General features: G+C 44.0%; 1 protein-coding gene across 2 annotated transcripts in view; it reads right to left on the reverse strand.

The window, feature by feature from the left end:
- Positions 1–1,759: 1,759 nt before the first annotated feature.
- Positions 1,760–25,162, reverse strand: part of Dennd5b (DENN domain containing 5B) — a 176,455-nt gene continuing 153,052 nt past the window's right edge. For both annotated transcript variants that reach the window (XM_070038400.1, XM_070038392.1), the window contains 7 exons: positions 24,259–24,404; positions 15,733–15,851; positions 14,655–14,842; positions 13,751–13,833; positions 13,469–13,595; positions 10,717–10,891; positions 1,760–6,110 (listed from right to left, as the gene is read on the reverse strand). In XM_070038400.1, the coding sequence (XP_069894501.1) occupies positions 5,927–6,110; positions 10,717–10,891; positions 13,469–13,595; positions 13,751–13,833; positions 14,655–14,842; positions 15,733–15,851; positions 24,259–24,404 (1,022 nt within the window). In that variant the 3' untranslated portion in view covers positions 1,760–5,926. The remainder of the gene's footprint in view (positions 6,111–10,716; positions 10,892–13,468; positions 13,596–13,750; positions 13,834–14,654; positions 14,843–15,732; positions 15,852–24,258; positions 24,405–25,162) is intronic.

Raw genomic sequence — 25,162 nt, forward strand, 5'->3', positions numbered from 1 at the left:
TTATAAAAAAAATTAGGCTGAATCAGACAATTGTCAACATTTGACTTTGACCTACAAAGTAATTTCTCAGAAGACAGGAATTCTTATGCATTGTAGTTTGTTCAAAATAGTGAACCATCAGAATGGCCGAATAGTTTGCATCATAGCAGCAATAAGGTGCAGAATTAGGAAAAATTTAAATGTCAAATGGAGCATGCTACATCCATATAGTAACTAAAATTCTGTTAGTGCCACTTCTGGTTTTCTGGTGGTTAATTGGAGATAAGAGTCTCACCGACTTTCCTACCTGGGCTGTCTTTGAACCATGATCTTCAGATCTCAGCCTCCTGAGTAGCTAGGATTACAGGAATGATCCACTGGTGCCTGTCCTAAAATTCTTTTATTTCCTTGTTTTTCTCTTTTTCTGTTGGTACTCAGGCTTGAACTCAGGGCCTCACTCTAGGTACAAGATTGGTACTCTACACCTTGAGCCACGCTTCGACTTTCCAATGCTTGCTACCTTCCTTTCCCTGTTTTTCTCTTTGTTGTTGTTTTTCTTCTTTTGGTGTGTGTGTGTCTACAGCTTGAACTCTGGGCACTGTCTCTGAGCCTTTTTTTCCTCCCACTTGAGATTAGTGCTCTAAGAAGTAGCTCTGTGGCTCAAGTGGTAGAGTGCTTGCCTTGAGCTCAAGAGCTCAGGGACAGCGCCCAGGCCCAGAGTTCAAGCCCCATGACTGACAAAAAAGTAAATAAAAAAATTAGTGCTCTACTATGAGCCACAGCTCTACTTCCAGCTTTTTGGTGTTTAATTGGAGATACTGAGTCTCATGGCCTTCCCACTTCTGGTTTTCTGGTGGTTAATTGGAGATAAGAGTCTCACAGACTTTCCTGCCTGGGCTGGCTTTGAACCATGATCCTCAGATCTTAGCCTCCTGTGTGGATAGGATTACAGGTGTGAGCCACTGGCGCCAGCTTAGGGTTTATCTTTTTTTTCTTTTTCTTTTTCTGTTGGTCATGGGGCTTGAACTCTGGGCCTGGGCGCTATCCCTTAGCTCTTCAGCTCAAGCTGAGCGCTCTACCGCTTGAGCCACAGCGCCACTTCTGGTTTTCTAGTGGTTTATTGGAGATAAGATACTCTTACAGACTTTCCTGCCCAGGCTAGCTTTGAACCGAGATCCTCAGATCTCAGCCTCCTGAGTAGCTAGGATTTCAGGTGTGAGCCATCAGTGCCCGGCTAGGGTTCATCTTTTCTTACTTCTGGATAACCAGTTGCCTGGTAGGGATTCCCCCCCCTTCCCACCGTCTCCCCCCACCCCCCTAGTCCTGGGGCTTGAACTCAGGGCCTGGGCACTGTCCCTGAGCTTCTTTTTCTCAAGACTAGCACTCTACTACTTGAGCCACAGCCACCACTTCTGGCTTTTCCTGTGTATGTGGTACTGAGGAATGGAAAACAGGGCTTAGTGCATGCTAAGCAAGCACTCTACCACCAAGCCACATTCCCAGCCCCTGGTAGGGCTTTTTAAAACTATATAATGGTTTGGATATGATCTCTGTTTCCCAAAGACTTTTTACTCATTTTTATTTTTTGGCGGGTTCTGGGCTCTGTCTCTGAGCTTCTCTGTGCTTAAGGCTATAGTCTTTTACCACTTGAGCCACAGTGCCCCTTCTAGCTCTTTTTTTTGGAGTAGTTTATTGGAGATAAAAAGTCTCCAGCAGCCGGCCCAAAGACTTTTTTTTAAAGCCCTGTGAAACAGATTCCCCAAATGAAGCAACACTTAAGTATCAACCCCACAGTTTTATTTGTAAAGAACAAAGCATGAAAAGTCATATTGAAATGTACTCCAAACCCTGAAAAACCCACGTCGGTTTGTCTGATATGTTAAAGTGCTTAAAATCACAATACTCTTTAAATTTCATGTTATATTCAGATGAGGGAAAGAAATTCCAGTTCTGATATATTGTGTTAACAATACAAATGAAAACAATAATTTAAATGCAGAAATGCTATTTAAAAAAAAGACAAGAAATGGTGACACGGTTCAAGTAGCACAGAGGGTTTTTCTAAGTTTCACACCTTCATCTAATTGACAACAGGAAATCCTTGGATGGATATGTCTACTCTCAACAGAATCTGGTGTTTACAGTAAAGTTTGGGACCAAGACATTTTCGAGTTCCCCATGTACCACTTCAGGGTGCATGGATCCCTTCAAAACTTTTTTAAGGAAACTTTTTCCCTCTCTGATAGTAATGATTCATTCTGATGTTTGCACTGTCCAGTAGCTTTTCCTGCTCACGGCTAGCACTCACCACTTGAGCCACACCTCTACCTCTAGCATTTTGCTGGTTGACTGGAGGTAATCACAGACTTTCTGGCCTGGGCTGGCTTTGAATTGTAATTCTCAGATCTCGGCCTCCCCAGTAGCTAGGATTACAAACATCAGTGTTTTTCTAGTATGTTTTTTGAAGCTGGTCCTATCCTTGACTGGACACCAGCTCTAAGGAGTTTTGGGAATCCTTGTTTTTTTCTGAAGCCAGGGACTCTAGAATATATCCTACCCCAGGCCTTCCTTAGATTGTATTTGTGTTCCTGAGCTTCTTTGCTCAAGGCTAGCACTCTACCACTAGAGCCATAAGGACCACGGCCAGCTTTTTGAGTAGTCTCACATCCTTTCCTGCCATAGCTGGCTTTGAACCTACAACCTCAGATCTCAGCCTCCTGAGTAGCTAGGATTACAGGTGTGCGCCACCAGTGCCTAGCCTTAAGTCTTCTGATGGTACTATCACAGCAACATCTTCTAAAGTTGGAATTCATCTTATTCGACAGATTTGCCGATGTATTTTCATATCAATAATGCACTAATTTGTCTTTCTGGTTTCCTACTTATGCCCAAACTATATGCCCTAACTACATGTCAAACTATATAGGAAATAGAGATGGCTAGAGACACAGATGGCCTGGAAATGCATTTCCCTTTAGGAAAGCAGGGAAGAGCTCTGGACTCCATTCTTAGGCAGTGAAGGTGTGGTAATATTAAAACATAAACAGGCAAAGTTCTGATTGTCTTTCCAACATTGTGACAAGTACGTGTAAACCTCACAGAAAACATTCAGTTTCCTAAAATTGTAATTCTTAGCAGAAAGAAGATATTCCATTATAAAGAGCTAGATTCCCAGAGCTTCAATAAATACTTTAGGAATTTCTGATGTCTCAGATCTGATATTCTTGTCTATTGCCTTTTTGTTTTAATCTTATTGCCAATATTGGGGCTTGAACTTAGGGCCTGGAATTGTCTTAGTTTAATTTTTTGTTTTTTGTTTTTTTTGGGTCAGTCATGGGGCTTGAACTCTGGGCCTGGGTGCTTTCCCTCAGCTCTTCAGCTTAAGGCCAGCGCTCTACCACTTGAGCCACAGCAATACTTCTGGTTTTCTGGTGGTTATTTGGAGATAAGTCTCATGGGATTTCCTGCCCAGGCTGCCTTTAAACTGTGATCCTCACACCTCAGCCTCCTGAATAGTTATAGGCGTGGGACACCAGTGCCTGGCTGAAGTCTGATTTCTTGACACTCACTAGGTAAGCCGTGGCTGGGGGCAAGGCTACTTCTTACTCCTCACACTTGCATCTTAATGATTTGATGCTGCTTGTAAATAACACATTTATTCAATAAGGCCAAGATTTCCCATTGTTGGGGGGTGCGGAGTGAGGTGGGGGTGGAGGTGAGGGACTGTCCCAGGGGGAGGAAGAGCCTCCCTGGGGAAGAGGGCCAAGGTTTTTAATTAGACATGATCCTGTACAGTCATACTTCACAAGATGGGATGAAACATGTAAAATGATACTTTCATTCACAGGCTTGAATGCAACTTTGCTCCCAGTTTTTGCAACAAATGATACTTTTAATAGCTCCAGAGCAATCTGTTAAAATAATTCATAGTCTTCATAAATGAGCATTAGGACAAATCATGTGTGTGTGCATGCGCACACGCGTATGCACACACATGCGCCAATATTAGGGCTTAAATTCAGGACCTCACACTCTCACTTGCCTTTTTCCACTCAAGGCTGGCACTCTACCACTGGAAGCATACCTCCACATCTAGCTTTTTGCTTAGTTGGAGGTTAAAGTCTCATAGGCTTTCCTGCCTGGACTCAGTCCTGAGCCTTCTGAGTAGCTAGGATTACAAGAAGGAGCCACTGTGCCCTGCTGGGGTTATTATTTCTTATCTGTATGGGTGGATGAATAAAGATCCAGGAGGAATTTGGGTTAGAATGCCCTGAGGTTGGGTGCTTCCTGCAGCTTGGTGTAGTTCAGGCCTTGGTTGTCCAGGGCAGCTGGGGAGGGGCAGGAGGTCACCTCCATTCCCTGCGTGCTGACTGTGTCATTGGGAACAGTGGCAGATCGACTCGCATCCCTGCATATAGGGTGCCAGGTGCTATGGTGGCCCACAGGACGCTTCTGGTATCTCTAGGGCAGCTACACTTTCTTTTGAGGTAAACAAACCTTTGGTCTCTCTGGAGCCATCTTCTGATCCCTTTCAGCAGGTTTCTCAGCGCGTCCTCAGCAGCGCATTGCTAGGGCTGCGGAATGGTGTGGCCCTCACATGAAAGATGGGAAGATGGAAGGGTGGGTTTGGGTTTGAGGCCATCTTGCTGCTAACCAGGCATCAGTGCCAATCAGAAGATGATCTCAAGACAACAGCTAACTGCTCATTGACTTTCTTTCTTTGTTCCTTCCTTCCTTCTCTCCTAGGGTTTGAACTCAGTGTCTGGGCACTGTCCCTGAGCTTTTTTGCTCTACTACCTGAGCCACAGCTCTACTTCCAGTTTTTTGGTGGTTAACTGGAAATAAAGTCTCCTGGACTTTCCTACTCAGATGGCTTCAAACTGCCTCAGTCTCCCGAGGAGCTGGGACTCAGGTGTAAGCCTCTGGGCTGACTGCGTGTCTTTATAAATACCACACTGGAAAGCTTTTTGTCTTCTGTCCTTTTGGGCTAGTCTTTTCTCTCTCTAGGAACACAAAGCTTGCCTTCAGACACCCAGAAAGGGCTCCACCTCCCTCTAGTTCTGATATTTGAGTTATTATGGCTAACAAATACTTTCACAAAAACATTCTATGCCACCTCCTCCCCTCCCTGCCATTCCTTCTGAGGGGCTGGGACTTAACCAAAAAGGGGGCTGGGCCAGCTGGTGGGTTTACACAGGGGAATCAAGTGCTTCCTGAGGCATTATGACTCCAATGACCCTAATGCTCCAACTCTTATCTCCCACCCTGCCTCAAATAACAGTAACAAAAATGCCAAGGATGAAGCTGGCCTGGCTTCCCCAGGGCTTCCTACCCTGTGCTCAGCAGCCCCAGCCCGGGTTTCAATACTGGAATTAGATTTTTTTCCTTGTGTCGACTGAAAACAATTTTCAAAAAGACTTATAAAATGGTTTATAACTTAGAACACAGCAAGGACTATGGTACAGCAGGTATGGTGCATACATTCATTCTCCACACAGGGAACAGGACAGCAGAGTGGGTGGATGGACAGACAGAAGGACGGCTGCATCTGGAACTGCTGGGTGGCTGGTGGTGGGGGATTTACAGGTTCACTGGCTTCTTCCTGACTAGCACCACGCTCCCCACCCCATGCCCCCCACTTTAAGCTACTTCATTTTTTTTTAAATCACAGGAATAGTCAATCTAGGAAAAGTATCTTATTAGAGTAATAGAATTTCTTAAAGAAGATAGCATATTTACACACATCTAACACATGAAAATACTCTATTTTATACTAAATTCCAGGTTCAAATGAACTACAATAGGGCACTTTGCCTAGGCTGCAGAGTAGAGCTGGGCATGGGGGCCATGGTGGGGGAGCCCTGCCGGTGCTCACCACAGCTACAGGCCCAAGTGGGGTCCCCACGGCTGGAGAAGGGACAGCAAGCCAAGGGTCAGGACTGCGAGGCTACACATCCACCCCTTTGATGAGAGAGCCTTCCAAGACGATGGTGAAGTCCTGGATGGTCTGCAGGACGCGGATGAGGGTGCTGACGGCCATGTGGTCTCGCAGGATCGCGCTGTCCTCATACATCCGGGAAACCACAGGACACTCAGCCAACAAGGGGATCCACTCTGGGAGCAGGTGGTCCCTGCAGACCCAAACACAGACAAGGTCTGAGCACAGAGGGCCCCTAAGAAGCCCTGCCACAGTATCTACAGACCTGGAAATTCTGCTGGAGAAAACCAAAGCTACCACGTTGGACATTTACTGGTCAGAGTAAGACTAGCCTCATGCTGGTGGCTCACACCTGTCATACTAGCTACTCAGGAAGCTGTGATCTGAGGATTGTGATTTGAAGCCATCCTGGGCAGGAAAGTATGTGAGACTTTTTTTTTTGCTGGTCCTGGGGCTTGAACTCGGCCTGGGCATTGTCCCTGAGCCTCTTTGTGCTCAAGGCTAACACTCTAGGGCGTCAGCAACAGCTTTTTCTGAGTAGTTTATGGAGATAAGAGTTTTATTGACTTTCCTGCCTGGACTGGCTTTGTACTGGGATCCTCAGATCTCAGTCCACTCAGTAGCTAGCATTACAAGCATGAGCCATCAAGTGCTTGGCTTGTGAGACTCTTACCTCCAATTCACCACTAAAAAACAGGAAGCAGAGCTGTGGTTCAAAATGGTAGAGCATTAACCTTGAGCACAAATGCTCAGGGACAGCACATAAGACTTGGGTTCAAACCCTATGACTGACAAAAAAAAAAAAAAAAAAAAAAGAGTAAGACTAATAGAAAAATCCATCAGATTCTAACAGTATATTAGAAAATCAACTTACATGAAAGAAATTCCCTATTGTGGTTTCAACCACTTTTTAAAAGAAGGTAGGGGGGCTGGAAAGGTGGCTCAGTGGTAGAGCGCTTGCCTTGCATGCACAAGGCCCTGAGTTCGATTCCTCAGCACCACATAAGCAAAAAGAAAAAAGCCAGAAGTGGCGCTGTGACTCAAGTGGTAGAACGCTAGCCTTGAGCTGAAGAGCTGAGGGACAGCGCCCAGGCCCAGAGTTCAGGCCCCACGACCGGATCCCCCACTCCCCCCCAAAAAAAGAGACGGTAGGGCCAGGTGCTGGTGGCTGATGCCTGTAATCCTAGCTACTCAGGAGGCTGAGATCTGAGGATCACAGTGCAAAGCCAGCCTGGGCAGGAAAGTCCATGAGACTCATCTCTAATAAACCACTAGAAAACCGGAAGTGGCGCTGTGGCTTAAGTGACAGAGTGCTCACCTTGAGCTGAAGAGCGCAAGGACAGTGCCCAAGCCCAGAGTTCAAGCCCCACGCCAACCGACCGACCAAAAAAAAAAAAAAAAAAAGAAGGGTAGGGCTAGGCCAGGTGCGGTGGCTCACGCCTAATAATCTTAGCTACTCAGGAGGCTGAGATCTGAGGATCATGGTTCAAAGCCAGCTAGGCTGGAAAAGCCCCCACGAGATTCTTATCTCTAACTACCCACTCAAAAAACAAAACAAAACCCAGAAGTGGTGGAAGTGATACTTTGGCTCAAGTGGTAGAGCCCTAGCCTTGAGCTGAAGAGCTGAGGGACAGCGCCCAGGCCCAGAGTTCAAGCCCCACAATCGACGAAAAAAAAGAAAAGGAAAAGAAAAGAAAAGAACCAGAAGTGGTGCTGTGGCTCAAAGTGGTAGAGTGCTAGCCTTGTGTAAAAGAGCTCAGAGAAGCATCCAGGCCCTGATTTCAAGCCCTACAACTAAAGAATGAATGAATGAATAAATAAATAAATAAATAAATGAAGGCAGGGTGGCACCTCTCTGTAGTCCCACTACTTGAGTGGTATAAGCAGGAGACTGAAAGTTTGAGCCTGTCTGATCTAAACCCAAACAAAAAGAAGCAGAAGCACTGGGTATGTGGCTCAGGAGTAGAGTGCTGCCCTAGCACCCCAGACCCATGCAGGACAGAATCAACAGTAGTAACAGTAGTAAGAAGAGGGATCCTTCTTCTTTTTTTGTTGGTCATGGGGCTTGAACTCTGGGCCTGAGCACTGCCCTCTCAGCTTTTCAGCTCAAGGCTAGCGCTCTGCCACTTGAGCCACTGAACCACTTCCAGTTTTCTGAGTGGTTTATTGGAGATAAGAGTCTCAGGACTTTCCTGCATGGGCTGGCTGTGAACCACAATCCTCAGATCTCAGCCTCCTGAGTAGCTATGATTACAGGCGTGAATCACCGGTGCCTGGCAAGGGACACTTCTTTTTAGTAGTAGGAAAGTTTGAACTGAGAGCTTTGTGCTTAGCAGGCAGGTCCTTAAGCCATGCCCTTTGTCCCAGAATATCGTGTGTGTGTGTGTGTGTGTGTGTGTGTGTGTGTGTGTGTGTGTGTGTGTGTGTGTGTGTGTGTGTGTGTGTGTGTGTGTGTGTGTGTGTGTGTGTGTGTGTGTGTGTGCGTGCGTGCGTGCGTGCGTGCGTGCGTGCGTGCGTGCGTGCGTGCGTGCGTGCGTGCGTGCGTGCGTGCGTGCGTGCGCGCTACTACCAGGACTTGAACTTCAGGGCCTTGGACTCTTAGCATTTTCTTGCTCAAGTTTGGTGCTCTGCCACTGGAGCCACACCTCCATTTCCAGCTTTTTTGCTGGTTAATTTGAAATAAAAAATTCTCAGATTTGTCTGGGCTGGCTTTGAACTGAGATCCTCACATATTAGCCTCCTGAATAGCTAGAATTATAGGAATAAGCCACTGGCACCTGGCTTGCCAACTTCTTTTTGCCCAGACTGAACTTGATCCATGGTCCCTTGATCTCTGCCTACCAAGTAGTTAGGATTACTAGATTTAGGTTTAAGCCTTCATACCTAGCTTCTAATTTTTGTTGCCAGTTCCAGGACTTGACTCAAGGCCTCTGGCTCTCAGCCAGCCAACTTATGGCTGGTGTTCTCACCACTTGAGCAAAGCCTCCAGTCTAGCATGCTGCTAGTTAACTACAGATGAACTCTCACAGACTTTTCTGTTTTGGACAACTTCAAATCATGATCTTCCAGGTCTCTTGAGTAGCTAGGATTATACGCATAAGCCACTGATGCTGCTTCTCCCACCCCTCTGTGGTATGAGGGCTCAAACCCAGGGTCTCACACATGCTATGCAACACTCACTGTCTTACAAGGCCAGTCCTTCTTTTTTTCTTTTTCAGGCAGGAAAAGTTTATTTACTGAACTGCTGCCCTGCATGGCCGCAGGGGCTGCTTTTTTTTTTTTTTTTTAATAACAAAATTCATGTAATGACGTGAGAAACAAAATCACAGCAGAAACACAAGCAGCAGATCCTGAAACCCAGACGAGGGTTTGCGTGGGTCTAATAAATTGAGCAATATAGAAATAAATGGAGACACAGATCATACTTAAAAAGAATGTAGAAGCACAGCTGAAATTGGGCCCCTTTTATGAAGAAATAGGGAAGCTGGGTTGGGTTTTTTGGAAGCCAGCTGTTTCTACAGGACAAGTCACATCTTTTGCTGCTTAGTGGCTTGAGCATCTATAGCTTCCCTCCAAATACCTTTCATGACAAGGACAACCAAAGAAAGGCCACTGTGAATCTCTTAAAGCTTAGGAGAAAATGTGGTGGCTAATGCCTATAATCCCAGCCCTAGCCCCCTTTTCTCAAGCAATCATTGGATGTGGTGTCATGTGCCCATCATCCCAGCTCCTTCAAGAAGCATAGGACTGTGGTACAGGTCTTAGCAAGAGTGAGACCCTATCTCAAACACCTGCCAAGCAATCATGAGGTCTTGAATTCAGAGCCCATTACTGTCCTCCACCAATCTTTTTAAAAAAATTACTTTATTGTTGTTCTAAAGGTGGTATTCAGCAGGGTTACCTTTACATATGTCAAGTAACAAGTACCTTTTGCTTCATACCATCTGTTCCTTCATTCTCTCCCTCCCATCTCTGTCCATGAGATGTGTGGTTCACTATCATCAATGTCCAGTGCAGGAGGTACGCCCTGCCACTGCATATTTTCACCTGTTTTCCACTGATTCTGTGCCTTCCCCCCTCCTCCATATGTGCACACCTCCACCAATCTTTTAAGGTCCATGTGTAGAACCTACAATTCTGAGAGCTGCTTAAAAATTAATAAATTGTATAGTTCCTATGTGTATCTGTACGTATGTATATATGTATGTGTGTGTGTAAGAGAGAGAGAGAGAGAGAGAGAGAGAGAGAGAGAGAGAGAGAGAGAGAGAGAGAGAGAGAGAGAGGGGCTGGAGTTTGAACTCAGGAACCTGTGCCTGCTAGGCAAATATTTTACTATTTGAGCCACATGTTCAGCCCACCAATGTATGAGTCACAAAATAAGGGGCAGCTAGGGGGCATGGCTTAGTGGTACAGTGTTTGCCCAGCATGCTCAAGCTCTAAGTCTGATATTGAACACTATAAAAATGTAAGGTAAAATAAAAAGTAAAGGGATAGGAAACAGTCTTAAAGAAAACACACAGCAAGATCCCACAATGTACCAGGCACTGGTAGCTCACATCTATAATTCTGGCTACTCAGGAGGCTGAGATATGTGGATAGTGGTTCAAAGAAAAGCATAATGCCTAAGACTCTTATCTCCAATTAACCACAAAAAGCCAGAAATGAAGGTGTGGCTAAAGTGGTAGAGTGCCAGCCTTGAGTGAAGAAGCTAAAGGCCAGCATACAGGCTCTGAGTCTGAGCCATAGTACCACTTCCCCACACCCCCACAGAAATGAAAAGTGAGAAAGTGGCACTGTACCGGGCTCCAAGGCAAACTAAGATCTGAAATTTGCCGTCTTTCCCGATGCTCCTAGGTGCGGCGTTGATTGAGCTCACGTAGTGGCAGAAGGTTTTGCAGGATGACCTCTGAACAAGGGCATCAGCCTCACAGTACACAATCTGCTCAGTGGTTTCGAAATAAGCCACAGCTCTCTCTGAGGAAAGAAAGCAACCACACCAATGCTTCCCATACAGCACGACTCATCATTTATCTTATTCTGGAGCCGGTCCTCTAGCTCAAATCATGACTTCATCATGCAAGGGAGAATGGCTTCCACACGGACCCATGCTTCATGGCAGCACAGTATGCTCCCAGTAAGGAATTTTCTAACCAAGGCTGCATTCTAAGAAGATTGGAAAGTTTACTCTATGGCACTGGGGTTTGAACCTGTAGCTTCATGCATTCTAGGCAAGCATTCTACCACTGATCTATATCCCCAGTTTTTTTTTTCTTGTTTACTAGTATATACTAATTATACTAAGGGATTTTATTGTAGTATTTCCATATATACATATGATGTACTTTGATCAAATTCTATTCCACTACTCTTTCTTACTCATTTCCCCTACTTTAAAGTTTTTTTTTTCTTTTTGTGCGCTGGTCCTGGGACTTGAACTCAAAGCCTGGATGGTATGCCTAAACTTCTTTTTTTTTTTGGGGGGGGGGGTCCGGTCATGGGGCCTGAACTCTGGGCCTGGGTGCTGTCCCTCAGCTCTTCAGCTCAAGGCTAGTGCTCTACCACTGAGCCACAGCACCACTTCCGGCTTTTTTCTTTTTGCTTATGTGGTGCTGAGGAATCGAACCCAGGGCCTCAGGCATGCAAGGCAAGCGCTCTACCACTGAGCCACCTTCCCAGCCCCTGCCTAAACTTCTTTTGCTCAAGACTAGTGCTCTATCACTTGAGCCACGTTCTGGAGCTGCACTTCTGACATTTTTGGTGCTTACTTGGGAGATAGGAGACTCATGGACTTTCCTGCACCAGTTGGCTTTGAACTGTAATCCTCAGATCTCAGCTTCATAAGTAGCGAGGATTATAGGTATGAGCCACTAGCATCTGGCTTCCCTTGAAATGATTTAGTCTATTTTCATATATGAATATGAATATTGTGATCATACCCTTGTATCCTCTCCTTTTGTTTTTTTGTTGTCACTTCTGCTTGCTAGTATCTGCAAATAGTCCCCTTGTTTTATGCTTTTTTTTTTTAGGTCTAGTGTTGGCATAAGACAGTGAACATGTGGTATTTCTCTTTCTAGTTTGGTTTTTCTTAATATAATGCCTGCCAGTTCTACTCATTTTTCCTAAAAATTTACAACTTCATCCTCTTTATGGATGATATACTCTGTGGTGTATATTTACCACACTTTAGTCATTTATCAGGTGATGAATAGCCAGGTGGATTCGATAGCATGGATATTTTAAGTAATGTTGTAAATAAACATGAGTGAGGTACATTGATTGTTGACCTGCATGCCTTCGGATACACAGCCAGGAGGAGCATAGCTAGGTAGTTTTATTGTTAGTTTCTTGAGAAAGCTCCATCTGACTTTTGCGTAAGTGTTTTTGTTCAAGGCTAGTGCTTTATCACTTGAGGTAGCTTCTGGAGCTCCACTTCTGACTTTTTTGGTGTTTAATTGGAGAAGAGCAGACTTCCATCATAGCAGCACTAAGTGTATGTGGGTTTCTTTCCCCTCATCCTTGCCTGCATTTGTTGTATACTCAGGTATACAGGTTGGCCTCAAATTTGCTCTGGAGCTCAGGGTCCCTTTAAGCTCTTTATCCTCCTATATCAATTTGCTATGGCTCAAAGTGGTAGAGCCTTGAGCAAAAGAGCTCAGGGACGGTGTCTAGGCCTTGAGTTCAAGCCAAAAAAAACAGACCAAAAAACTCACAAGCTGGGTGCTGGTGGTTTGTGTCTGTAATCCTAGCTACTTAGGAGGCTGAGAACTGAAGATCTCATTGCAAAACCAGCCAGGGGTAGGAAAGTCCATGAGACTCCTATCTCTACTACACTACCAAAAAAGCTGGAAGTAGAGCTGTGACTCCAGTGCTAGAGCATTAGCCTTGAGTGAAAAATCTCAGGGTCAGCCGGGCGCTGGTGGCTCACGCCTGTAATCCTAGCTACTCAGGAGGCTGAGATCTGAGGATCGCGGTTCAAAGCCAGCCCGGGCAGGAGAGACCGTGAGACTCCTATCTCCAATAAACCACCAGAAAACCGGAAGTGGCGCTGTAGCTCAAGTGGTAGAGCGCTCGCCTTGAGCTGAAGAGCTGAAGGACAGCGCCCAGGCCCAGAGTTCAAGCCCCACGACCGACAAAAAAAAAAAAAAAAAAAAAAAAATCTCAGGGTCAGTGTCCAGGCCCTGAGTTCAAGTCCTAGTACCAGCACAAAAGAAAAAAAAACCCCTCCCTAATCACTAGCCCTATTCACTTGAATTTATACATACTGGAGTTTTCCAAGAAGCCTCTCAATGACCTTCTATTTATTTATTTATTTTTTGGGTCCAGTCATGGGGCCTGAACTCTGGGCCTGGGCGCTGTCCCTCAGCTCTTCAGCTCAAGGCTAGCGCTCTACCACTTGAGCCACAGCGCCACTTCTGGCTTTTTTCTTTTTGCTTATGTGGTGCTGAGGAATCGAACCCAGGGCCTCATGCATGCAAGGCAAGCACTTTACCACTGAGCCACCTTCCCAGCCCCCTCAATGACCTTCTAACAATGACTATTTGCTTAACTTACCCACGAAGTCCCAGATGAAAACATTCTTGTGAAAGATGCGGGCGGACTTGAACCCATGGTGGAAAACTTGCTCGAGTGCTGCCACCAGTCCGTTTTCTCCACACAGCAGCACAGTGAGGCTCCCTCTCTGTGAAGCATCACACACAGTACCAGGGCTAAGGGAGCAGGTCTCTGTAGCCAGCCCAGAGCTTACCCAGGAGAACCCAGTATGTGCACTGCCCACTGCGCCACCTGCACGAGCAGTGTGCAAAACCCCTCAGGCCCATGTGATGGCCCTAGTACCTCTTTCTCAGGTTTGTGAAAATGCTTCACAATGTTGTTCACAGCTTCTCCAATTCCTTCTTGGATCTGTCCAGCATTGGGTTCTGGAAAAGAATGAACACAGTGGCTGCATTCTCATGAGAGATAAACAAAGCCAAGTATTATGGGATGTCACTGGTGGCCACTCTGCAGGAACTACTGCACTGGAGTAGGCTGGCTTGGCCAAGGATTTTATCTTGGCACAATGGAAAGAATCTAGGCTGGGCACCAGTGGCTTGTAATCCTAGCTACTCAGGAGGCTGAGATTCTGAGGATCCTGGTTCACAATCAGCCTGAGATAGATTTAAAGGAATCCAAGTGATCCTAGATTCAACTTCAGCCGATGGCTTACAACCTCTAACGCAAGCCACGCAACTGCTCTCCTCTGACAAAACACCTGTTATGTGTGAGGCTTAAGTCACCTGGCCTGGAGCCTGTCACAAAATGCTATTAGTTCTCTAGGTGTGAGGAGCTGGTGGGGAAGATCCCTACCTATGTCTCTCAGATGCTCCCCACCTTTGGTCTCCTGGATGGGTAAAGGCAAAGGTCTTCCTCCCTTTCCTCCCTCCCTTTCTTCTCCTCCCTCTCTTCTTTCCTTCCCCTTTTTTTGTGTGCCAGTACTGGACAGAACCACTTGAGCTACACCTCTACTTCCTGCTTTTTTCTGGTTAATTGGGTAAGAGTCTCACAGACTTTTCTACCCAGGCTGGCTCTGAACCATAATCCTCAGACCTTAGCCTACCAGTGGCATGAGCCACTGGTGCCTGGCATCGATTTTCTTTCTTAATCTCCTGGCCATAGCATGAATGCAGCTGTTGTCTGTTAGTGGCTGGAGGCCACATATGACTTTTGAGGCACACTGGAAAGCAGAGACCTCAGTACTCACTGGTGGCCTTTCCCGTCAGGGAGGTGATGCTCAGTCTCCTGGCACTTGTGGGCGACTTCTGCTGTGGGGGAGTGCGGCACTGCCGCGCCAGGTCCTCGTCCGATGTGGATGCCATGAGCTCTCCGATGAGGACCCTCTCCAGGCTCCCGTCATCAATGCCTCTGCCCAGCCACCGCCCGCATGGGAATCTGCAGGGCACACCGCCTGCTCAGTTGTTGTTTTGGTTTATTCATTTTAATTAGATGTTTAAGATGGAAATGGTAAAGCCTAGTATGTTAATGCCCGAAGGTTGTTTATTTATGAAAAATACAGAAAAGTAGAGAGGAGTATGGTGAACATCCATACTCTTATCACAGACTTAACATTTTGCCATGTGCTTCTTTTTCTTGTTGAATTTTTGTGGGTCTGGGGCTGGGTGCTGTCCCTTAGCTCTTCAGCTCAGGTTGAATGCTCTACCACTTGAACCACACTTCTGGTTTTCTGGTGGTTAACTGGAGATAAGAGTCTCATGGACTTTTCTGCCCAGGCTGGCTTTGAACTGCAATCCTCAGATCTCAGCCTCCTGAGTAGCTAGGATTACAATTGTGAGCCACCAGTGCCTGGTTCTGTCTGGTTACTTTTGGGCAGATTCTTTTGAAAGCACAAGTCCAGCTAGAAGGAGGTCACAGAAGCAAAGAAAAGGATGTCCACATAGGGTAGTGCAGGTGACAGCTGAGAGGACGTCTTTCTTAATTGTTTTAAGCTTCCTTTATGCTTTTTGAAGGCTGGCCTCCAACTCTCCCCTCCCACATCCTGGAAGTATAGGTGTGACCACCAGGTGCAGCTTTTTAATTTGTATTTATTTATAATTGTTATTATAAAGGTGATATACAGAGGGAATATAGTTTCATAAATCAGGTAATGAGTATTTAACTTTATATTATATAAATAAAGCAATATACAAGTGGTAGAGTACCTGCCTAAAAACTGGGAGGCCTTGAATTCAAACCTCATAAGTTAAAAAAAAAAGGTAGTAGAAAAAGCTTTAGAACAAAAACCATTCACAACGTGTCACCAGCTCCTGAGGTCACTTGCTTACCTGTATGTATGTCCTGTGATCTCATTTCTGACCATAACACAGTCCACTAGCCATTTGGCTAACAGTCCGGAGTTATCATGACCGATCTGAACAGTGGTAAGCTTCCCCAAGTTCTGGCACTGCAGAGACAGGACCATAGCTGAATCAGAACCGTGATCCCACCTCAGCTTTGCATTCTTCTCAGCTTTGCAGTAGAACTTAGCTCCATCTCATAACTAGAGACCTATTGTGCATTTGCTCTAGAGAAACAAACTAGGGAGCCCCATGGAGAGACAGGAGAACGATGGACACTGGCCATCCATCATGGTGAGTGCCAGACTACAGACCTAACAAGGGCGGAAGAAAGCTATGGAGGAACCTAGAAACCTTATTCATCATCAAAACAGTGATTTGTCTTGAAGGATGACAGGGATTTCAGTAAGTTGGAAAGGGTGCTAGCTAGAAAAAAAAATGAAGCCAAGTGCTGGTGGCTCATGCACGTAATCTACTATAGCTATTTAGGAGGCTGAGATCTGAGGATCAAGGTTCAAAGCCAGCCTTGGCAGGAATATCTGAGACTTTTTTGGCTGGTCCTGTGGCTTGAATTCTCTACCACTTGTGACACAGTTCTACTTCTGGCTTTTGGTGATTAACTGAAGGAAGAGTTTCAGGAACATTCCTGCCCAGGCTAGCTTCAAACTATGATCCTTAAATTCTTCTGAGTAGCTAGGATTACAGGTATGAGCCCCCAGCATCTGGCTTGTAAGACTTTTATCTCCAATTAATAACCAAAAACCCAGAAGTGGGGGTGTGGCTCAAGTGGTAAGAGCTTCAGCCTGGAATGAAAAAACAAAGTTTGGACAGAAAGAGATTGAAAAATAAGTAAGATAAATGAATTATCAAAAGAGATTCAAAATTTCAAACAAGAGATGCATTCAAAAATAGATGCAGCACACACCTCTTTAAAAGAAAAAAATAATACTTTGAGAACCAACATAGAAATCATAAATGATTCAATTTCCTCCATGCAAACCACAATGGAAGCCACAGTTAATAAAGTGAATGAAATGGACTATCAGGTACTGAAGACAAAATGCAGGAACTGGAAATAAAAGTCATAGATATGGAAAAAACACTCAAAATATGTCAAAGGGAAATCCAAGAACAAGCAGACAGTGCCAAAAAATTTAACCTTCCTATAATTGGGATTGATGAAGGCGAGCAATACCAGAACAGAGAGGTGCAACACATATTCAATAAGATTACTGCCAAACATTTCCCTAATCTTAAAAGAGAATATCTGACCTACATAACAGAAACATGCCGAACACCTAGCAAACAGGATCCCAGGAGGAACACTTCTAGGCACATCATAGTAAAAATGCTAGAGCTGAACAATAAAGAAATGATCTTGCATGCAACAAAAACAAAGAATGAGCTATACTACAATGGGAACAAAAGTCAGAATCACTGCGACCTCTCCACACAGACACTGAATGCAAAGAAAGCCTGGGAAAGTACCATCTGAGCCCTGAGAATCAATAACTGCCAACCCAGACTGCTATATCCAGTGAAGCTAGCATTCACATTTGACAGAGAAACTAAAATTTTAATACTAAAGAAAAACTAAATGAATCCATAAACAAGCCAGCACTACAAAGAATATTAAGAGGGGGAACACAATCTGAAGAAAACAATCAGGATCAGGAATCCACATCAGACAGACATCTCTAGAAGACCAACTTAGTAAGCACAGGAGGAAAGGAAAGAAGAAACACAGGAAAGCAGGAAAATGACAGGAAACACAATGCATCTCTCTATAATAACCATAAATATTAATGGGCTCAATTCACTAATCAAAAGAAAAAGAACTGCAGATTGGATCTATCTGTTGCCTTCAAGAGACCCAAGGATAAAAACAAACTCTGAGTGAAGGGATGGAGGAAGACCTAACATGCAAATACTCCCAGCAATAAGGCAAGAGTTGCCATCCTGATATCTGACAAACTTTTCATTAAAATCAATACAAAAAGACAAAGAAGGATATTACATATTAATACAGGGAATAATCCAAGAAGAGGATATTACCATTATCAATTTATACAATCCAAACATTGGAGCACCCAAATACGTTAAGCAAATACTCTCACACTTACAGGAAAAACACAGATGAAATTCAATACTAGGAGACTTTAATACTCCAGTCTCACCAAAGGACAGGTCTACCAACCAAAGGATTGACAAAGAAGCCTCCAAATTAAATGATACCATATTTCAAGTGGACTCAATTGACATATACAGAGTTTTCCACCCAACAACAACCAGTACACATTCTTCTCAGCAGCCCTGGAACTTTCTCCAAAAATAGATCATATCATAGTTCATACAAACAATTTAAGCAAATACAAGAGGACTGACACAATCCCCTGTATTCTGTCCAACCATAGTGGAATCAAGCTAGTTCTCAATAACAAAGCATACAATGGAAATTACTCAAACACATGGAAATTGAACAGCATACTTCTGAACAACACCTCGGTCACAGAAGAAATTAAAAAGTTCTTATAATTCAATGAAAATGAATATACATCACTAAGAAACCTATGGGAAACAGCAAAAGCAGTCCTGAGGGGCAAATTTATTGCTCTCAGTGTCCTTATCAAGAAATCAGAGACAGACCAAGTAAATAATCTCATGATGCAATTAAAAATGGTAGAAAAGCAAGAAAAAAATTGAAACCAAAGTTACTAGATGGAGTAAGATAACCAAAATAAGAGCTGAACTTAATGATAGAGACTAAGAAAACTATAAATAAAATTAATAAAACAAAAAGCTGGGTTTTTATGAAAAAATAAATAAAATTGACAGACCTCTGTCAAGATTAATTAAAAAAAAGAAGCGAGGAGACCCAAATCAATAAGATCAGGGATGCTACAGGAAAACTTACAACAAATACCCAAGATATCCAAACAATTATAAAGAACTATTTCCAGAATCCATACTCACTAATGAAGGAAAACCTAGCAGAAATGGATGAATTTTTAGAGAAATACAAATTGCCTAAACTCAACCAAGAAGAAATAAATCAATTAAATAAGCCAATAGCTTACAATGAGATAGAGGAAGCAATCAGAAACTTTCCAACAAGGAAAAGCCCAGGACCAGATGGATTCAGAATGGAATTCTACAAGATCTTTAAAGAGAAAAATACCTATACCCCTCAAATTACTCAGAGAAATAGAAACAGAGGGAGCAACCCCAAATTCATTCCATGAAGCCAATATCACATTCATCCCAAACCAGGCAAAGACCCAACAAAAAAAGAGAACTATAGACAAATCTCTTTGATGAACACAGATGTAAAGTTCCTCAATAAAATTTTAGCCAACAGCATCCAGAAACATATAAGAAAAAATCATACATTATGATCAAGTAGGCTTCATCCCAGAGATGAAGGGATGGTTTAAAAGCCACATACAACATACCAATAGCCAATCTTATATTAAACAGGAAAAAACGACAACCAATTCTCCTAAAATCAGGAACAAGGCAAGGATGCCCACTGTCTCCACTCCTTTTCAATATAGTTCTGGAATCTTCAGCCAGTGCAATAAGGAAAGAAAAGGACATTATTTGCAGATGACATGATATTATACCTTAACAATCCCCGAAACTACAACCCCAAACTCCTAGAGCTTATAAACTACTTTGGCAAAGTAGCAGGATACAAAATTAACCCACAAAAATCAGCTGCCTTTCTGTACACCAACAATGTATAAGCAGAAAGGGAAATGAAGGAAATAACCACATTCACAATGACCTAAAAAAAAAAAAATCTAAGAATTAACCTAACCAAAGATGTAAAGGAACTATTTAGTGAAAACTATAAAAAAAAAAAAAAAAAAAAAAAGAAAACTAGGAAGTGGCACTGTAGTTCAAGTGGTAGAGCGCTTGCCTTGAGCTGAAGAGCTGAGAGACAGCGCCCAGGCCCAGAGTTCAAGCCCCACGACCGACAAAAAAAAAAAAAAAGAAAAGAAAAGAAAACTATAAAAGCCTAAAAAAAGAAATCAGAGAGGACACCAGCAAGTGGGAAGACTTTCGATGTTCTTAGATAGGCAGAATTAATATAGTGAAAATGGCCATGATATACAAATTTAATACAATTCCCATCAAAATCCCAATGACGTTCTTTACTGAAATAGAGAAAACAATCCAAAAATTCATATGGAACAATAAAAGATCTAGAATAGCCAAAAAAATTCTAGGCAAAAGAAACAACTGGGGGGGAGGGGCGCAGGGAGGATTGGGTGGGGGGTGGGGAGGATGGGAAAGGATGGGAAGGGGAAACCAAGGAGGAGGCTACAATGCTTGATAAGAAATGTACTCATTACCTTGCTCATGTAATTGTAACCCCTCTGTACAGTATTTTCACAATAAAAAAAAAAAAAGAAACAAGTCAGGAGGGATCATAATAACAGATTTCAAGCTCTATTATAGAGCCATATTAACAAAGACAGCTTGGTATTGGCACAAAAACAGACCCAAAGACCAATGGAACAGATTAGAAGATCCAAAAATAAAATCACATACTTATGGCACTATGTCGCTACCACCTTGACCAGCAAGGAAGACGTGACACCGAACTCTTCTCTCTGCAGTTTATCCAGGACCTTTTAGTAATCTTCTGACCCCAACCCCGGGGAGAATTCCCCACAGCCTTAAGTACCCCCTGGGTAGCCAACCCTGATACGCTACATGGGAATCACCAATATGTTCAGGTACGCGGAAGCAAGCCAGATTCTTTGCCTTAGCCATATAAGGAGTTGTTTACCACAGAGAGCACTCGCCATCGGAAAGGCGGAGGGCGGAAGCTGGCGCCATCTTCCAGGTGCGGCCTCACGCAGCTCTCTACAGCACTACCTTAAAATAAAAAGTTTCTGCACAGCTAAAGACATAGCAACCAAACTAGAAAGACAGCCAACTAATTGGGAAAAAATATTTACCAGTAATATATCAGACAAAGGCCAAATCTAACAAACCAATCATTAAATGGGCACAGGTGCTAAAGAGAGAGTTCTCAGAGGAAGAGATAAAAATGGCAAAGAAACACAGTAAGAAATGATAATCATCCCTGGTTGTAAAGGAAATGCAAACAACCCTGAGGGTGCTGGGAAGGTGGCTCAGTGGTAGAGCGTTTGCCTTGCATCCTGAGGCCCTGAGTTCGATTCCTCAGCACCACATAAGAAAAAAGAAAAAAGCTAGAAGTGGTGCTGTGGCTCAAGTGGTAGAGCGCTAGCCTTGAGCTGAAGAGCTGAGGGACAGCGCCCAGGCCCAGAGTTCAGGCCCCATGACCAGACCAAAAAAAACAAAGAAAAAACCCTGAGATAACACCTTACCCCAGTCAGAATGGCCCACATACTAAATTCAGCCAATGACAATGCTGGAGGGGATACAGAGAAGGAGGAACCCTGTTTCACTGCTGGTGGGAATGTACACTAATACAACCATTTTGGAAAGCAGTCTGGAGGTTCCTCAGAAAGGTAAATATAGGCCTCCCCTATAACCCAGCCATGTCACTCCTAGGCATCTACCTTGAGCAACAGGAACCAGGATACAAGGACACATGCACCTCCATGTTCATGGCAGCACTGTTCACAATAGTCAAGATATGGAAACAACCCAGATGCCCCACTACAGATGAATGGATCAAAAAATTGTGCTACCTATATACAACAGAATATTATGCAGCCATTAGAAAGGCAAAATAATGGCATCTGCAGGGAAATGGAACTAGAAGAAATCATTTTGAGCAAAGTGAGCCAAGAGCAGAGAGACAAATGGCACATGGTCTCCCTGATATGTGGATGTTAAATCCAAAATGCAAGGATATGACAAAGTAAACAGGACTCGAGAAACAAAGGACCTCCACTAAATTTGTCGTATCATTTCTAATTGATTCAATATTCTTGACCACATATAAGGTATATATGTACACATCTGAGGGAAACTAGGAGGAGGGCACAGAATCAGAGGGAAATGGGAAAATATACAACAGAAGGTGTATAACAGAGGGTGTATAACATTGATTAAAACAAACTAAGCAAGGGCTGGGAAGGTGGCTCAGTGGTAGAGCGCTTGCCTTGCATGCCTGAGGCCCTGGGTTTGATTCCTCAGCACCACATAAGCAAAAAGAAAAAAAGCCGGAAGTGGCGCTGTGGCTCAGGTGGTAGAGCGCTAGCCTTAAGCTGAAGAGCTGAGGGACAGCGCTCAGGCCCAGAGTTCAGGCCCCACGACCCAACCAAAAAAAAAAACAAAAAAAAACTAAGCAAGTCAACGCAGCGATAGGAAGGAGGGAATGAGAGGGAAAGAGGGAACAGATAAGCAAAAGGAAAGAAATGTAAATACCACCTGATGTGGAAAAAATAGTTGTATTGTCAAAGCTCATAGAAGTCACAAACATTATAGACCATGATAATGACAATTTGCCTTGTGAAGGTTAAAATGTGATTGTGACTTTAAGTATCACTATCTCACAATACTATAACACAGACCTTTAATCTTTCATGAACAGATGGTTGTGAGTCCATTACTCCTGCAGAATGCTACAACTGGAAGTAGAAATTGCTATTCTTAGAGCCCAGGAACAGGAGGAGAGACTTGAAGTTAGATCTACTTCCCTCCTGAAAACCAAACAGGTCTTTCTATGTATCAGAACTAACCTGCATGTAGACTCAAATAAAGGAATCCTTCACCAGATGAGACCACAAAGCTGATTATAATATTATTTTTTTTGTGTGTTTGCTGGTACTAGAGCTGAACTCAGGACCTGGGAGCTATCATTTAGCTTAAGGCTGGTGCTCTACCATTTGAGCTACAGTTCCAATTTTGGCTGGTTAATTGGAGATAAGAGACTCTCTAGAGCTGGGGCACCGATGGCTCATGCCTGTAATCCTAGCTACTCAGGAGGCTGAGATCTGAATATCTCAGTTCAAAGCCAGACCGGGCAGGAAAGTCCACAAGCCTCTTATTTCCAATTAACCACCAGAAACCAGAAGTGGCACTGTGGCTCAAGTGGTAGAGCACTAGCCTTGAGCTGAAGAGCTAAGGGACAGTGCCCAGGCCCAGAGTTCAAGCCCAATGACCAACGGAAAAAGAGGAAAAAGAGAGAGAGAGAGAGAGAGAGAGAGAGAGAGAGAGAGAGAGAGAGAGAGAGAGAGAGAGAGAGAGAGAGAGAGAGACTGACTCTCTGGGCAATATTTATGCCTGAGGTGGCTTCAAACCTGGGTCCTCACATCTTAGCCTCCTGAGTAGCTTGGATTACAAGCATGCACGAGCCACTGGTGCTTGCCTAAAAGGGAATTTTATAAAATCACTTGAAGTAAGTGGTATGTTAGATTTTTTTTTTTTTTTGGTGTCTCTCTGTGTTCTGAAGGAGACTAGGTCTATGCTTCCTCTTCATAATTGGCCCTTGATTTCCCCTGATTTTTTTTTTTTTTTTTTGTCCGGTTGTGAGGCCTGAACTCTGGGCCTGGGCGCTGTCCCTCAGCTCTTCAGCTCAAGGCTAGCGCTCTACCACTTGAGCCACAGTGCTACTTCCGGCTTTTTGCTTATGTGGTACTGAGGAATTGAACCCAGGGCCTCTGGCTTGCAAGGCAAGCACTCTACCACTGAGCCACCTTCCCAGCCCTTCCCCTGATTTTTGATGGTTTGCTTTTCTATTAGGTTCAAGTATCCTCATCTGGTTTGCTTTGCTCATGTAAAACACTTTTGTTGGGTTTGATTCTACACACCTTATGTGGATTTGGCCTTTATAAGGTTTGTGCTAGCTGCATTCAGGGCTGCTGGTCTTTGAGACATGAGTCTACCAGCAGTCCTCCAGCTCTCCAATAAAGACTCATAATTTGGCCTTTTTTCTTTTTTTCTGGTCGATTGTGGGGCCTGCATTCTGGGCCTGGGCGCTGTTCCTCAGCTCTTCAGCTCAAGGCTAGCGCTCTACCACTTGAGCCACAGCACCACTTCTGGCCTTTTCTGCTCATGTGGAATCGAACCCAGGGCATCATGTATGCAAGGCAAGCACTCTACCACTGAGCCATCTTCCCAGCTAATTTGGCCTTTTAAGTGGTGGCTTCTCTTATCTTGCCAACTGAGTTTCCTTACAGCAGTTCTAAAAGCCATGAGCATGTAAGTGTTGGGACTCTGGTGCCTGTGTCTAAGGATAGCTGGATCCAGGATTGGAAGAAGCATTTCCAATGCTCTCTGCTTGGGAGGATCTATGTCCAGCACTGGAAATCAAGGAATAAGACCGGGTATAGCCCATTACAAGCAGAAAGGTAGCACTTAACAAAGAAAATAGTGACAAGACTAGACTAATGTAAGCTGCATTAGGTAACAACAGCCTATGATATAATAGCCTATGAATGCAGAAATAATCTGGTCTGCTTATGTGTTCTTTATTTTATTTGATTCAAAGAAAAAAATGAAAGCAAAACTAGACTCCTATAGAGGAAATAGGACACTTTCTGTTTGGACTGAGATGAGCTGACTTACCTCAAAAGTCATCTCCAGGAGGTTTTTGGGAATCTGCATTACTCCTGTATCTCCTAGCTCTCCTGACACACAGATCCAGGGGTTTGACGTGATGATCACATTGCTCAGCTTTTTAATTGGGATGATCACTGACCTGTAGGGAATCACTGAAAGAAAAAGGTAGAAATTCATGAAAAAATATAATTAGAGATTATTATCTATGTATGCATCTATGTACCCACCCATGAATCCAATCTATGTATCAATATCTATTAATTTGCTTTTCAGAGATAACTTGCTTTGTATGATTTTTTTTTTTGCTAGTCCTGGTGCTTGAACTCAGGGATCTGTGCACTGTCTCTGAGCTGCTTTTGCTCAAGTATAGCACTCTACCACTTGAGCCACAGCACCACTTCTGCCCTGGCTGGCTTTGAACCAATGCAATCTTCAGATCTCAGCCTCCTTAGTACCTAGGATTAAAGGCATGAGCTACTGGCACCTGGCTCCTGAGCTTTCCTGTTCAAAGCTAGTGCTCTACCACTTGAATTACAACTCCACTTCTAGCTTTTTGGTGGTTATTCAGAGCCTAAGCGTATAGGGGTTCTATCCCCTAGCTTTTCTGTTCAAGGCTAGCCCTCTACAATTGAGCCACAGCTCTACTTCTGACTTTTTTCTGGTTAACTGGAGATAAAAGTTTCATGGACTTTCCTGCTTAGGCTTGTCTTCAATCCTCAGATCTCAGACTCTGGAGTTGCTAGGATTTCACAACAGGAATAAGCCACAGGAACCCAGCTCAAACTGCGTTTTCTGGTGGTTTATTGGAGATAAGACTCTCATGGACTTTCCTGCCAGGGCTGGCTTTGAACCATGATCCTCAGATCTCAGCCTCCTGAGTAGCTAGGATTACAGGTGTGAGCTACCATGC

This window comes from Dipodomys merriami, unplaced genomic scaffold (assembly GCF_024711535.1).
Source record: "Dipodomys merriami isolate MVZ:Mamm:240054 unplaced genomic scaffold, mDipMer1.0.p SCAF_10, whole genome shotgun sequence".
In the NCBI taxonomy this organism is placed as follows: Eukaryota; Metazoa; Chordata; class Mammalia; order Rodentia; family Heteromyidae; genus Dipodomys; species Dipodomys merriami.